General features: G+C 43.8%; 2 protein-coding genes, 1 non-coding gene and 1 pseudogene across 4 annotated transcripts; 2 read left to right on the forward strand and 2 right to left on the reverse strand.

Annotated features, from left to right (window-relative positions):
- The first annotated feature begins 25 nt into the window (after positions 1-25).
- On the forward strand, positions 26-5,514 carry LOC127316760 (uncharacterized; annotated as a pseudogene).
- A 339-nt stretch (positions 5,515-5,853) lies between these two features.
- LOC127316759 (uncharacterized) lies at positions 5,854-7,915 on the forward strand. Of its 2 annotated transcripts, none has more exons than XR_007860609.2 (5): positions 5,854-6,541; positions 6,634-6,679; positions 6,980-7,068; positions 7,306-7,442; positions 7,605-7,915. XR_007860609.2 is itself a non-coding variant. In XM_051347230.2 (5 exons), exons 1-5 carry the CDS (start codon positions 5,990-5,992, stop codon positions 7,705-7,707), a joined length of 849 nt encoding a protein of 282 aa, XP_051203190.1. In that variant the 5' UTR covers positions 5,855-5,989; the 3' UTR covers positions 7,708-7,915. The 2 variants fall into 2 exon arrangements, 1 of the variants encoding a protein (XP_051203190.1); XM_051347230.2 differs by having other exon boundaries at positions 5,855-6,541; positions 7,306-7,364.
- Positions 7,916-8,153: 238 nt separating this feature from the next.
- On the reverse strand, positions 8,154-8,226 carry TRNAE-CUC (transfer RNA glutamic acid (anticodon CUC)). The gene has a single exon. It is a non-coding gene; the product is annotated as a tRNA-Glu (tRNA).
- A 1,410-nt stretch (positions 8,227-9,636) lies between these two features.
- Positions 9,637-10,376, reverse strand: LOC127315861 (uncharacterized). The gene has a single exon (XM_051346305.1). It carries the CDS (start codon positions 10,374-10,376, stop codon positions 9,711-9,713), a length of 666 nt encoding a protein of 221 aa, XP_051202265.1. The 3' UTR covers positions 9,637-9,710.
- Positions 10,377-13,857: the final 3,481 nt, after the last annotated feature.

Consider the following 13,857-nt stretch of genomic DNA (forward strand, 5'->3'; position numbering starts at 1 on the left):
AAGGGGAAGGCCCTGCAACAAATGACGAAAATGCCCCGGAACAGCCACCGGGAACCGGCCTGCGTCGACGGCTACCAACCAGCTTCCCCTTCCTCCTCACCTCCCCGGCAAATCAGGCGGCGACGGCAATGAGGATGGCTCGGGTGGCGTCGTTTCTTCTGCTTCTGACGCTGCTGGCGGCGGCGGACGCGGGGAGGCAGAAGGACGGCGAGAATGCGTGCGACAATGGGTGGGAGTGCAGCGGCAGCAGCTTCTGCTGCAACGAGACCATCACCGACTACTTCAAGGCCTACCAGTTCGAGGAGCTCTTCCCCAAGCGCAACGACTCCCTCGCCCACGCCGCCGGCTTCTGGAGCTACCGGGCCTTCATCGCCGCCGCCGCCCTCTTCGAGCCTCGCGGGTTCGGCACCACCGGCGGCAAGGAGATGGGCATGAAGGAGGTCGCCGCCTTCCTCGGCCATGCCGGAGCCAAGACCTCGTGTACGCTTCTCAATCTTATTCACCCTGATGTGCCGCGGGGTCTTAAAGAGTTAAAGAAAGAATTGGAGATCTGTCGGTAACAGTTAGTCATACGCTTCATGAACACTAAGCTGGGCTGCCGGGTCCGAACCAGATGTGGGTTAGGTGTTTACTCTCCATTTCAGTTTTTTTTTGTCAGAACAGTTCCTCGTGTAGATTTCAAACTTGGCATCTGCAATTTTGCACCTGAATATGGGGAAAAATTAAAGAAAGCAAGCTTTTCGATCTGATTTTAAAACCATAAGGGATTCATATAGAGCATCGTTAGTACTAGTACAGTTCTTGTCTATCAAGTTTTACTAGTGCAGTATAATTTTGTACAAGTGATTGAATATCGTCAGTAGATTCAGTCTAATCGTGCCACTTGGAATATAACACATACAATTATTTAACATAGTGTCAAATGTATGAGAAACCTAAAGACGATAGTCAAGAGTAGTATCTCACAAATACTGGAGTGCCTACTCCTGCAGGTGGACATAGTGGCGCCACCAATGGTTCATTGGCTTGGGGTCTTTGCTACAAACGTGAATTGAGCCCAAGCCAGAGCTATTGTGACGACAGCAACGAATTGTACCGTTGTGCTGAAGGAGTCGAGTACTATGGTCGAGGCGCCCTTCCTGTTTACTGGTCAGGCTGATATGTTATTTCTCCCAGTTGTTGTTTATTATGAACTAGCTGGGCCAAGCTATTGATTTTGTATCTACTTGTAAACGATCTGCAGGAACTACAACTACGGTATCGTGGGTAAGGGCATAAAGCAGGATCTGTTGAACCACCCAGAGTTATTGGAACAGAATGCGACCCTAGCATTTGAAGCGGCAATCTGGAGGTGGATGACTCCAATGAAGAGAAGGCAGCCATCAGCGCATGATGTCTTTGTTGGCAACTGGAAACCAACCAAGAAAGACACCTTGTCCAAGAGGTATCCTGGCTTTGGTGCTACCATGAACATCTTGTATGGCGATCTCATATGTGGTAAAGGGACCATTGACCGTATGAATGTCATTGTATCCCACTATCAACATTATCTTAATTTGATGGGAGTTGGTGATCAGCAGTCTGGAGATAACTTGGATTGTGCCGACCAAGTTCCATTCAATCCGTCATCAAAGAATCTAGACTCATGAGCAAGTTGCTTGTCAGATCTATGTATATTTCCTTTAAGGCACATCCATCTTGCTTCCCAAACTATAGTAATCTTGTATGCGAATCTATAAGGTATATTATTTAGTAGCTCTGAGGACTACTATTGCGTCTTGGAAGTTTGTGATCTACTTATGTAATCTCGTAATCTTCTCTCACTATGTGATCTTGCCCTGCATATTACAGGAGAAAAATTACATTCTAACATGTGACGCCTTTGTTACTGTCGTGGATATGTTGTCAGCAACACATCTGTCATCGTTCTCTTGTTATGTGGACATGATTCATGTAACAATGATAACTTCTAATCGAACTGTGTGGAGGGATCTTGTCTTACTTTGTTTTCTGAATTCCTTCAGCTACACAGTTTTTTCTTCAAATTTTCTCTATTTTGGATTAATATTTTGATGTTAATTTTGTAAGGCACAAACAGTGAAACCAGACTTTGTTGTAGAAGTGTAAACATACATGGAAGCATATGTGTGGAAAATATCCAACATACAGACAAAAACTCAAAATCTATTGTGAATTTACTGAGATAATATGCGTAGGGAGTTCAGTGGCATATTCTTGCAAAACTATAGATGGGTTGATATTTACCACTGAAACAGCTTATCCAAGTGCCGGAAGGGGACCGTCCTCTGGACACCACACATGGGCCTGGATAGCCAGGTACAGATAGACTGACTAGAGAGTTCTGTCTTTTTCCTCTTCCATTTCAGGGCAGTAGAACTGGCATTCAAACAAGGCAAGCAGGAAGGGGATGAAGCTCACCAATATCCCCCATCTTGCCTCCTCCTCCTCCAGCTTCTTCTTCTCCAACTGCACCTGCAGGTAATTCTTGCTTCCACTCTGATGCTCTCGTACCTACCATGCAATCATGTGTACAGTACATGGAAGGCTAATAACATGTACAGACTGTTATGCTACAGGGGTAGAAGAACTGGGAAGGGGGTAATAACTGTGTTTGCTGCTGGTAGTAGGTGCAGTGCTGATTCTGGATATTCGGAGCCCATTGAGCAGCAAAATGTAGGCCCCCTTTCAGGTACGTGGCAGTTCCTAATTTCTGAGTAAGTGACGCTGTTTCATGTCAAGAGCAATGACGCAATCTGTCACAATTCCTTGTTTCTTTGGGATATCTGCACCATGAACATTGTTGCTGATTGAGAGTAATATACTTCCACGAAGGAGTTCTCAGGATTTAGACTAGTTTTGATGGTTGCCTAGTTGCTACAGTTGGACATTATTCCTCGCCTCTATTTTCTCTCACAATGAAATAGTGAGAATTATGAAAATTCTTCTAGTTCGTGTTAATACAATGCTGGCCAATTAATTTTTTCCTTGTTTATAATAGTGGCCTCAGGTCCTGCAAATACCCACTGTTATAGAAGGAGAGACTTTGCTGCTGTTGCTCTGCTCCCTTTTCTACTTCCTAATGTTGATATGGCGAGTGCGTAAGTCTTCAGCCACTATTACACTCCTATGTTGCACTTAATTTCCATAGCTGTGAGTTCCTAACAAGCAAATGCTATTAACCGATGATTATTTCTGCTTTTTTTCATGGTCAATATGTTCAAGCATAGACTAGGATCAAAATATAAAATGGATCATAGACCACTCAAATGTACCTGCAATAGCGATTTGCAGAGAGAGTAACCTACTCAAAGTTGTTTATCACTCTTTAAACATAACTATAAACTTTGAGGTAGTTGTTTATTCTATAAACATAACTATGAACTTTGAGGTAGTTGTTTCTTGCACTTTAAACATCACTATGACAACTTAGAGAAGTTCCCTAATTACGGTTTTACTTTACAGGGCTGAGCTATATGATAGATCAGTTATTCAAAACGGCGTGAGGAATGTTTTAACCAAGGTCAAAGCTGCTGGTGTGCTTCGTTTAGTTTTCCATGACGCAGGGACTTTTGATGTTGGTGACAAATCAGGTTAAAATCTTTTTCGTCTGTTATCAAAGTTTAATAGTTTCTGAGCATGGAGTACATGTGCTTAAAGAGTATGGTTCATGATATCTAAAATATGTATTCTTGCAAAGTAGAAGATAATAGATAAAAGTACTGGTGACTTGCAGGTGGCATGAATGGCTCCATAATCTATGAAGTTGACAGGCCTGAAAACACTGGACTAAGTAAACCTTTAAAGGTTTTTTTGTTCTTCAGAAAGTACCTTTACAGCACATCTTTCTTCTTTGCTTGCTGTCATAGATAGTGCCATTTCCTACTAGAACACCTACCTTGACGTATCTGTTGCATTGCTTTAAAACTGAACAGATACTACGAAAAGCAAAAGAAGGAATCGACCAGGTTCAGCAAGGTATGTACTCCACGCATGTGTTATCTGTATTTAACTTAACCTTTTCTCTATCCTGAAGTCAAACCTATTATCGTTCCGTATAGTGTCATGGGCGGACTTGATTGCAGTGGCTGGTGCCGAGGCAGTTGCACTTTGCGGAGGACCTGAAATTCCAGTAAGGCTAGGTCGATTAGATTCCAGGTGCAACATAGTGGCTTGCTCATTTTTATAGCTTCCCCACAGTATTACAAAACTTTCACGTATTCCAGAGGCGTTTCTGTTTGGTATTTATATATTCTTCTGAAATAACACGTTCCTCATGTAGCACTGCTGATCCTGCTGGTAAACTCCCTGAGGAAACATTGGATATAGTTGCCTTGAAAAGATCATTCAGCAAAAAGGGCTTTTCGTGAGTCCCGCTTTTGTCCAACAACTTCTGTGAATTTCTGTTATTTTTTGTATAGTTCCTAATGAAACATGGCTCTGCTGGCCAAAGTATAATTCTCCCCAAGTTTTTGCCAATTATTCCATAAAGCAGATCGTGCACATCCGTGTCTAAGCAAATCGATACTTGGCAGGGTACAGGAGATGGTCGTTTTATCTGGAGCACACACAATTGGGGGTAAAGGATTCGGGAATCCAAATGGTTTTGATAACACCTATTTCAAAATACTCCTCGAGAAGCCACAGCCCACTTCATGTAAGTGATTGTGATATTACCACCATGCCTCTAACTCCCTTTGTAAACCATCCTGATGCAATGTGCTTATGTGTGGTGTTCTTTTGTGAAGCTGGCATGCCTATAGGGCTGCCCACGGATTGGGCACTCACTAAAGATGATGAATGCTTAAGGTATTCTCTTGAACCAGACAGCCGACTTCTTTCGATAAAGAAAAAAAATCCGGTTTTGCTATATCTTTTTTAAGGTTCATGACTATCTTAGAACCGAATTATTTGGTTTGTATGAAGAAATGGCAGAGAAGTTCGGGGTAGTCCTAGCTTATAATATGGTGTAGATCATTCACACTCTTCGAAACACCATTCACTTGCCCTTCGGTTTATCTTGACCGAGGGTTTAATTTTTATAATACAAGTACCTGGCAATTAACAAACTTGCTGTTAGACTTAGTGTCAAGTTAAACAATCTAGGCCAGATGGACCTTTAGCAATTTTCTCTGCATATTTACAGCAGTGATCAGCTCACTGACATCGGAGATTCTAAACTGGACTTGCAGATGGGTCAATATCTATGCGGAGGACCAGGATAAATTTTTCGCCGACTTCAGGGATGCATACACCAAGCTTGTAAATAGCGGAGCCTCGTGGAGAACGGCTTAGTTCGAATTAGCAAGTCCTCTTTTTGTCGAAATTTAGGTGCCATTCCGACCTCTGCATCTGTTGATGCACAAAACTGTGAAATTACCAAGTCTGTAAAACTTTGCTCGCAGCATCTGCTTGCGCATTCTTTACATCTGCGTTGTATATTGATGCGGCTCGTCTGGAGCTTAGGAAATTTACAGCAAACTAAATTTTGTCTCTCGCGCTGCACGCACAATTGTGGTACTACATACAGTGCTGTTGTTAGTATTTGTTTACACAGATAAACTTGAGCTATTCTCGTACCAAAGAATGTCCTTAGTGAGTCAACGTCAAGAGAAATGAAATGCTTAAGGTTATGTTCAGAATGTGTACAAAATTGCACCAAAAATCCCGTAAAAAAGTTCACAAGAACACTTCAAATTCACCTAGAAAATGTTCAGTGTCTGACCGAGTCTAGCCCACACAAATGACACGAGCCGATACAGAGATGACAGCGAAGCATGTCATGAACCACACACTGGCGTCCATGTGTACCGACGGCTTCAAATGATTAGCAGAGTGAAAAAAAAAATAAGATCGATGTAGGCAGAAACCAAACGATAAGCTCGATCAGTGGCTGCTCCTCTCTCCCCGTCCGCCGTCCATGCACAGCTAGAGCTGCTGCAGCCAGGGCCAAGAAGAAGCAGACGATGGAATGAGGCCCACGGCGGCAACCAGACCTTCCGTCTTCCTCGCGAGACACCAACCACCGATCCCAACGTCGTCAAGGGCAGCAGCAGGAGCAGTAGCAGCAGTCGATCCATGCAAGCAAATCAAGAACAGGCAGAAGCGCACCGTCCGGTCATGGCGAGCCGCCTCGGCAGGCAGCAGCAACGGCGGCGGCGATGAGTACGGCGCCGGAAAGTCCGTGTCGACGGTGGCAGCGACACCGGGAAGGAGGCGGGCGCGTCTGTCGGCGAGGCGGCGGGAGAGCATCAGGCTCCTGGACGTGCTGCCGGACCAGGGCGGCGCGGCGGACGGCATCGGCATCGGCGAGTTCCTGCGGCACCCCGCCGGCGTGGAGTCCCTGCTCAACACCAGGGCGCTGCAGAGCTTCGCTCCGGTGGAGCCGGAGTCTGGCCCGGCTGGCACGTTCAGGTGCACGCTGCAACCCATGGGGTTCTTGGGGTTCCAGGTCGCCCCCGTCCTCGACCTCCGCGTCGCCCCGACCCGCGACGACTGCACCGTCGAGATGCTCTCCTGCAGGGTACGATGTACTATGTTTGATTATTTTCATGGATCGTTTGCCAATGCAAATTAACGGTCGCTAAACTGTTTTCAGTTTGTGGTTGGTGACAGTTTGAGGGTTCAGACTCGATCGAGCAGCAGAATGAACTCTTTTCAGGTTCTTCTTCCATACTTGATTATCTCTTTTGTGTATTCTAGAAAACAAATTCTCTCTTTTGTGCTAGAGAGCTAATTGATATTCTCCAAAGCCAATTTATCTCTTTTAGTGGTACACTGGTTTCATCAATTAGTTATTATGTACGTTCGCATTTTGCGAGATAGTTTATGCTAGATGTCTCTACCCAATAGTGCCATCACCATGATCAGTTACTTGTCTGTCAAAAACAAAAATCTCTTAGCTATGAACAAGTGTATCGCAAGTAAAATTTATCTAAGTTGGAGCTTTGGATGTTGGCAGCGGTTATGAGAAACCACATAACATGGGGAGACAACGGTGAACAGGAGCCATGCTTGGACATCGATGTCATTTTGGAGGTCACTCTGGAGGTGTGCATTCAGATTCAATTCAGTAATACAGTGAAGTACACAAATGAGAATGGGATGACAATCTCACCAGTTTTGTACTGTAAAATTTCACCTTGATGCATGACACCAACTATTAAGAGATTTTTCGATAATGAACTACTAAGAGATTCTTAGCTGCAAAATATGATCCGAGCAATGAGTTGAAGACAGGAATTTCTACAAGTCGAACCCTCAAGTTCTTCATATATTGATTTTCAGGTGTACACGAAGCCATTCAGCTTGCTCCCGTTGTCAGCTGTGGAGAAGCCAGGCAACCTGTAAGGCCCTGTATTCCTTGCAACTTTCTGAAATTAAGAACACAAGGGCTCTCCTGAAGTCCTGATGCTTATAAAGTTGTAAGAACTCCTAGCTTTTGAAAAGATCGGTACACCCATCAGGATGCTTAAGCGCATAATGAACACCTCAGTTGACGCCATTTGATTCCACATGTTGTGGAACTGAATTTTATCATCGTCACTGGATTTCACTAACATTGGCATGCACTGAACTTTTGGCAGGCTGATGCAAGGCCTGCTTGACAGGCTTGTGCCTTTGCTGGGTGAGCAACTTCTCAAGGACTACCATTCCTGGGTTCAGCAGCAGCCTCGATCTTCCTCATGAATGATCACCGAAAGCCTCAAGCTAACAGTACTAGGAGATTCCTGGGTTCATGGCTGGATGGATTCAGAAATTCAGCCGGCGGCAGCATCAAGAATGATGAGGAAACATTCGTGCATTCATAAGCACCATATTAAATTTGTGGCCGTGGGTAATTAATTGGTGTACCTGGATTGATGTTACACAATACAATATACTTGTTGATCAGGAACGGTGATGTCTTCCTGAATCTATGAGGGTTCATGTCTTCCTGAATCCGAATGAGCAATACTAACATTGATCATCACGTTTTCACCAGTATCAGTATATCAGATTCAGGGGCAACAATGAAAGCTCGATTTGCCTTGAAATCATCCTAGAGCACTAAACGGGAAAGCTAATTCATCAAAAAAAATACAAAAAAAAAAAAAAAAAAAAACAGTGTGCCATCCCGCCACAAATGTATAAAATTCCGTCGCCGGGACTTGAACCCGGGTCTCTCGGGTGAGAGCCGAGTATCCTAACCACCTAGACTACGACGGATTTGTGTTATTTGGTGGTCAGAAAACATCTAATTATTGTACGTACTTACCACAAACATGTACATGACATGCGCATCCTTGCATACGAGAGATGTAACACTAATTACTGAATGCACTCACCCACAACGTTGCCACGTATATGTACACGTATGAGGATGACATGCGCATCCTTGCATAAGAGATATGTAGGTAGCCGAATGGTTTTTGCGTTGACACTTCGCATGCACCAAAATTGCTTGCAGCTTAATATATGTTAATGTACATGTGCGATCGGCAAGGAGATGGCCGCACTCTCCATGGCCTCACCACATCTCCAATCGTACAGATCTTGGACGTATATCAACTACTTTCTCCCATGAAAAAAAAAAACGTATGTCATGTTGCACCGAAAATGGCTTCAAGATATTGCATTGACCTTCAAATTATTGCAAGCATGTTGCCTCACAAAATCTAGTACTCCTTTCTTTCTAAATGGTCAAGTTGAGAAAGTTTTTGTGTATGCAAATTCGGCAAAGACTCAAATTTGGTTGTGAATTAGTGGTAACATGTTGGTTGTTGTTCTTGTCTACTTTTACCATCTAGTTAGTAACCCAAATACAAGATTTCTTAATAAAAAATATATATGTAAACCCTGTTTGAATTCATCATACATATGTCTTGTAATATTGGCCTTACACGATCTTTCATAACAGCGCCAAGCATGAAAAATGATAATCAGCACATTCATATTCAGAGCCTCACTGATCAGATGATGAATACGAAAAATGTAGTACCATAATGTCACTCTATGTTGCTTATTGCGTGAATAAAAAGAACGTTAGATTGCTTGTGCGAACATATGTATCTTTCCAAAATATCGGAGTCAATGAAGATTTTCCTTTAAAATGTAGTTTCATTTTTTTTCCAAAATAAAAATATTATATGGAGATATAGGATCCTACAAATCGAACAACCTGCACGATAGTACAAAAAATCCCAAGGACTAAAACTTCCGGAAATCCCTTGAATCAAAGGGACGCTCCGCCCTGCCACAAACCCATGATTAGCGATAATATCTTCCTAGCAATATCATGCTTGTAAGCCTCAAGATTGAGGCTAAGGAAGTTGCCTATGAAGTTTTAACATTTCTAGTCAAAAGACCAAAATATCAAAAATTTGAACAATTCGCGCCTTCTTGCGATTTCGCGCCTTTTCTTGCTTCTCTCTTCTTTTGTTTCTACTTTCCGCAACGGAATCGGATCGATCACCGGTAGAATTTTTTATGGAGCTGAAAATTCACGAGGACAGTTCATCACATATATAGCACAGTTCCCTTTTCAAGAACTGATTTATTGATGTACATATAATAATTTACAGTTACAGAACAAGAACACACGCATGACCAGATCAGTCTGGTCTTTATTCGGACCCTACACATCCATGGCTAATTAGTGCACTGCAATATAGGACGGCACGCCATGATCACACATATAGTAAACCGAACAGCTACACCTTTGGAGGTGTAGCCGCCATGGCCGCCAATGTCTTCATCCACTGCTCGTCATCCTGCATGAGAATGGCCATCACCTCAGCGATCTGTTCGACGGTTAGCAGGTCGATTGGAGCAAGAAGGTCATACATGTCGTCGCTGCTGCCACCTTGTTGATGATAATAATCAGCGGCGCCACCACCACCTGCGGCGTCAGTGTTCACCATAGCCTGGTATGCGACATGTCCAGCAGCTGATGCTGGCGCGGGCACGTGGTGCTGAGCGACGAGGGCGTAGAGCTGGAGGGCGTGCGTCTCGGCGATGGCCTTGATGTTGGCGCCGGTGAGCCTGGCGCGCCTCTCCTCGGATATGTCGGGGCGCGGCGCGGCGGGGAAGTTGTAGTAGCGCGTCGGCGGCGGGGTGTGGCCGTAGAAGCAGAAGAGCGTGGCGTCGTAGGCGAGCGCCGCCTCCTCGGGGTGGTTGAACGTGCCCAGCCACAGCCTGGCGCGGGTGTACGGCACGCGGATCTCCGCCGCCCAACGGCCCCACGGCCGCTGCCGCACGCCCCGAAGCCCCAGGTTCTTGGGCGCCCCCACCGGCACCGGCACTGGCGCCGGCGGGTTCGAGCGCGCACCGCGGCTGCCGGCTTCCTCCCTCATCATCGCAGCCCAGTTCAACTCCATGCAGGAGCACCTGCAAGAAAGACACTCGTGCGCGGTGAGGAAGGAGAGAGCACACTGTGGTGTGTGATGTGCAAGGGGAGGGGCAGTACGTACGGTTTTTAAAGCGGAGCGACGACGCCGACGAGCGGACACGTACGCCGCGCGCCGCTCGCATGCACTACTCATTCATGAGGGGGACGTGCCTTCTATCTGTGCGTCGACCTTGGTAGGTTTACATTGTAAGGTTGCCCCTTACACCCACCTTTTTTTTATGAAGTCAATCCATATTTTTGTATATAAAAAATTATAGAGAAAATTGAATATTTCGAACCCCCAACTATACGAGAAGTGAAAGTTTAGTTTTTTTTTTTTTTTTACCCGAACAGAATGGAACCTGAACTTCAAAAACTATCAACGAAGTTAATCCAGACTTGTATATTAATTTGAAAATTGATGGAGGAAGTACATATTTCTCTCTCCAATTGTACAAGAAGTGTGAATTTGATCCATGGATTTTAAAACTTGACAAATCAAACTAGTTTTATATATGTAAAGATCTTTACATAAAAATCAATTTATATGATTTTTACATATACATTGAAGTGACAAATATATGTAAAGATCAATTTATATGATTTTTATGAAGCTAATAGATAGGCAGGCAATTCTGCACAAAAAATTATATACGGAGGATATTCACGTCATCACGTGCAAGCAGAGTCATTGACCCTAAGTTTTGTAAAATTAAATTTAAGCCTTTATTTATGCTTATTTTGCCATACATGAGAAGACATAAATATATCTAGGAATGATTTTTTTATCCCCAACACGACACTGGCGCTAACATGAACATATTCATGCCCTTGTTACTTGTTGCTTGTGTTAGGGCCACATCATGGCATTTGCATGAGTGAAATGAGAAAGGGGCGGCCATTGAAGTCTTGAAAAATGTTTTCCAAGTACGCTATGATGAATTTGTTGTGGTTACAGAACTATGACGCAAATGTTCCTAAACGTGACATAGTTGTACGCCCTCTGATTAGCTGGTCGTGGTTCCTACTATAACGCAACAAAGACGTTGGAACATGAAGTAGTTATACACCCTCTTGATAAATTTGTCATGGTTGCAACTATGACGCAAAGACTCCCGGACGTACATGACGTAGTTGTAGTGTTGTACACCCTCTCGATTTACCTATATCGTTCCATGTATACTCGCGCCATTTGTCATAGATACATATTCTTCCTTTTGCACTAGGGCATGGTGCCGAAATCAAACTAGACCAATGGTGAGAGTAACCACGGTGGTATTTAATTACAAGAATGGTGAGGTCGAACTTGGGCTGCCTAGCACAACACTAGTAAGCCAAATTTGCAATTGCATGAGCCAAATGTGCAAGATGTGGCCACTAAAGACTTGACAAATGTTTTCCAGATATGGTTTGATTAATTTGTCGTGGTTACAGAATTGTGACGTAAATGGGCCTAAACGTGACGTAGTTGTACGCCCTCTGCCCTCTGATTAGTTCGTCGTGGTTGCAACAATGACGCAAAGACGCCTGGACATGACGTAGTTGTACACCCTCTCGATTAATTGGTCGTGGTTGCAACTATGATGCAAAGACGCGTGAACATGACGTAGTTGTACACCCTCTCAATTCAAAACCTATATAGTGCGACCCACCTCTTTCATGTACACTCGCGCCATTTGTCATAGACATCTATTCTACTTTTTGCACTAAGGCATGATGACGAAACAAAACTAGACCAACGGGGAGAGTAACCACGGTGGTATTTAATTACAAGAATGATGAGGTTCGAATTTGGGGCTGCCTAGCACACCACTAGTAAGCCACCCATTTTTTTTTAGAAAATGGATCTAACTAAGGCATGATAACTTCGCTTATATATAATATCTCTATAAAAGGGGGCTCACTCCATTTTAATATATCACAACATGTTGTCGAGTTCCCCTAGTTTATTTGCTAGAGCATTTTTTTACGAAGTCTCCATTTCCTTGAATTTACTTTAAAGCAACTCGTCTCCAAATTATCAGTTGATTGTGAAAAAATCTCTATGATACCTTTGAATTTACATAACCGATATGAGGGACTATCCTTCATATGTCTAAATAACTCGTAGAAGTGTATATCGGGGCTAACAACAATTGGTATGCTGGCATAGATATACCTACATACATTAGATCTCAAGTTTATCGATGGTGTAATTGAGATGGTCTCTATTTCAAAAAAAGAACAAAATGGAAGTATTTTGTATGGCTCTATTCTCAGCCATTACAGGGAAACACCAAACTTGGAAAGAGTATTGCAAAATCCTACTTTCTCCATGCATAAAAAAAATCTTAGATCTGTTTAAATTTTCATACACGAAATTACAGGAGGCTATGTTCATCTGTAAACTAATTCTCACCATGTTCTCATTTGTAGCCATGCGGTGCACGAGCATATATACCAGAGATGCTGAAGTGTAGGCCCATACACGGATCTACCTACCTATACACACGTATGCGTAGCTGCGTACCATGCACGCGCCGAGTACAAGGACAGTCAGACCTCGCATTTTCTTTTTTCTTTTTTGAGGGCATGTGCGCTCGGTGGCGGCGTCCACCTGGCGTGCCGACTTGGCCGCTTCCTCGCCGCTACGCCCGCGCGTCCCGCGCACCACGTCAGACCCGCGACGTTGCGAGCGAGCGACGAGCCTACGCTGCACTGCACCGCGCGGCGCTATATCCCATCGGTTTTTTTTTTCATTTATTTAGGCACAATATATTGCATCTATTAGACTCTGGCCTCCTCCGTAGGCGGCCAACTACTCCGGATTCTCGAAGCATATGAAAATTCTTTCTTTTTGTGGTGAAGATTATTGGCGTATTATTATGCATGTATTTAAGATGGGGAAATTTGTTACGTGGTACCGTTATTATCTAGCGTTTGTCAAAACACAATGTTCGGTTGTGTCTTTGTCATGTACCATTATAATTTGTGGCACATTTCAAAGAACACACTACCTGTTTAAAAATGGAAAATTTTGCACTTCTTCTTTAAAGCCGGTGATACCATGGCCAACCTAGCCAAAAGTGCAATTTTTCATTTTTTTTTTTTGCAGGTGGTGTACCGTGTATTGTGTCAAATATGCCACAAAATTGTAGTGATACCTAGCAAAGACACAATCAGATGATCTATTTTAGCAAACAATGTAAAATAATGATGTCCTAGCCAAGGTCATCCTAGTTGATCCACTTTGACCGGCGACAAGCCATTGGTGACGAGGACTAGGAGGGAGAGATATGGCGAGTGACGAGAATGAGATGGCGATCGAGAGGTGAGGCGTCGCTTGAGATGGCAGGGCGGAGGGAAGAATTTATAGCTCTATCATCTCCAATTTCAAAACGAAAATCTTCACTTTGTGCCGCCATGGTGATTCCCTCCACTGCTGAAAAGTTTGGTCAAAGGTTTTGCGACCATGCCGCGCGGGAGAAAGG

Source organism: Lolium perenne, chromosome 7 (assembly GCF_019359855.2).
Source record: "Lolium perenne isolate Kyuss_39 chromosome 7, Kyuss_2.0, whole genome shotgun sequence".
Classification (NCBI taxonomy): Eukaryota; Viridiplantae; Streptophyta; class Magnoliopsida; order Poales; family Poaceae; genus Lolium; species Lolium perenne.

Bases quoted from the DNA above. Each gene is read 5' to 3' on its own strand.
- LOC127316759 (XM_051347230.2), top strand. From the start codon at position 5,990: ATGAGGCCCACGGCGGCAACCAGACCTTCCGTCTTCCTCGCGAGACAC. The intron at 6,542-6,633 runs GTACGATGTACT...GGTTGGTGACAG, and splicing joins TCGAGATGCTCTCCTGCAGG to TTTGAGGGTTCAGACTCGAT. The intron at 7,069-7,305 runs GTGTGCATTCAG...ATTGATTTTCAG, and splicing joins TTTTGGAGGTCACTCTGGAG to GTGTACACGAAGCCATTCAG.
- LOC127315861 (XM_051346305.1), bottom strand. From the start codon at position 10,376: ATGGAGTTGAACTGGGCTGCGATGATGAGGGAGGAAGCCGGCAGCCGC.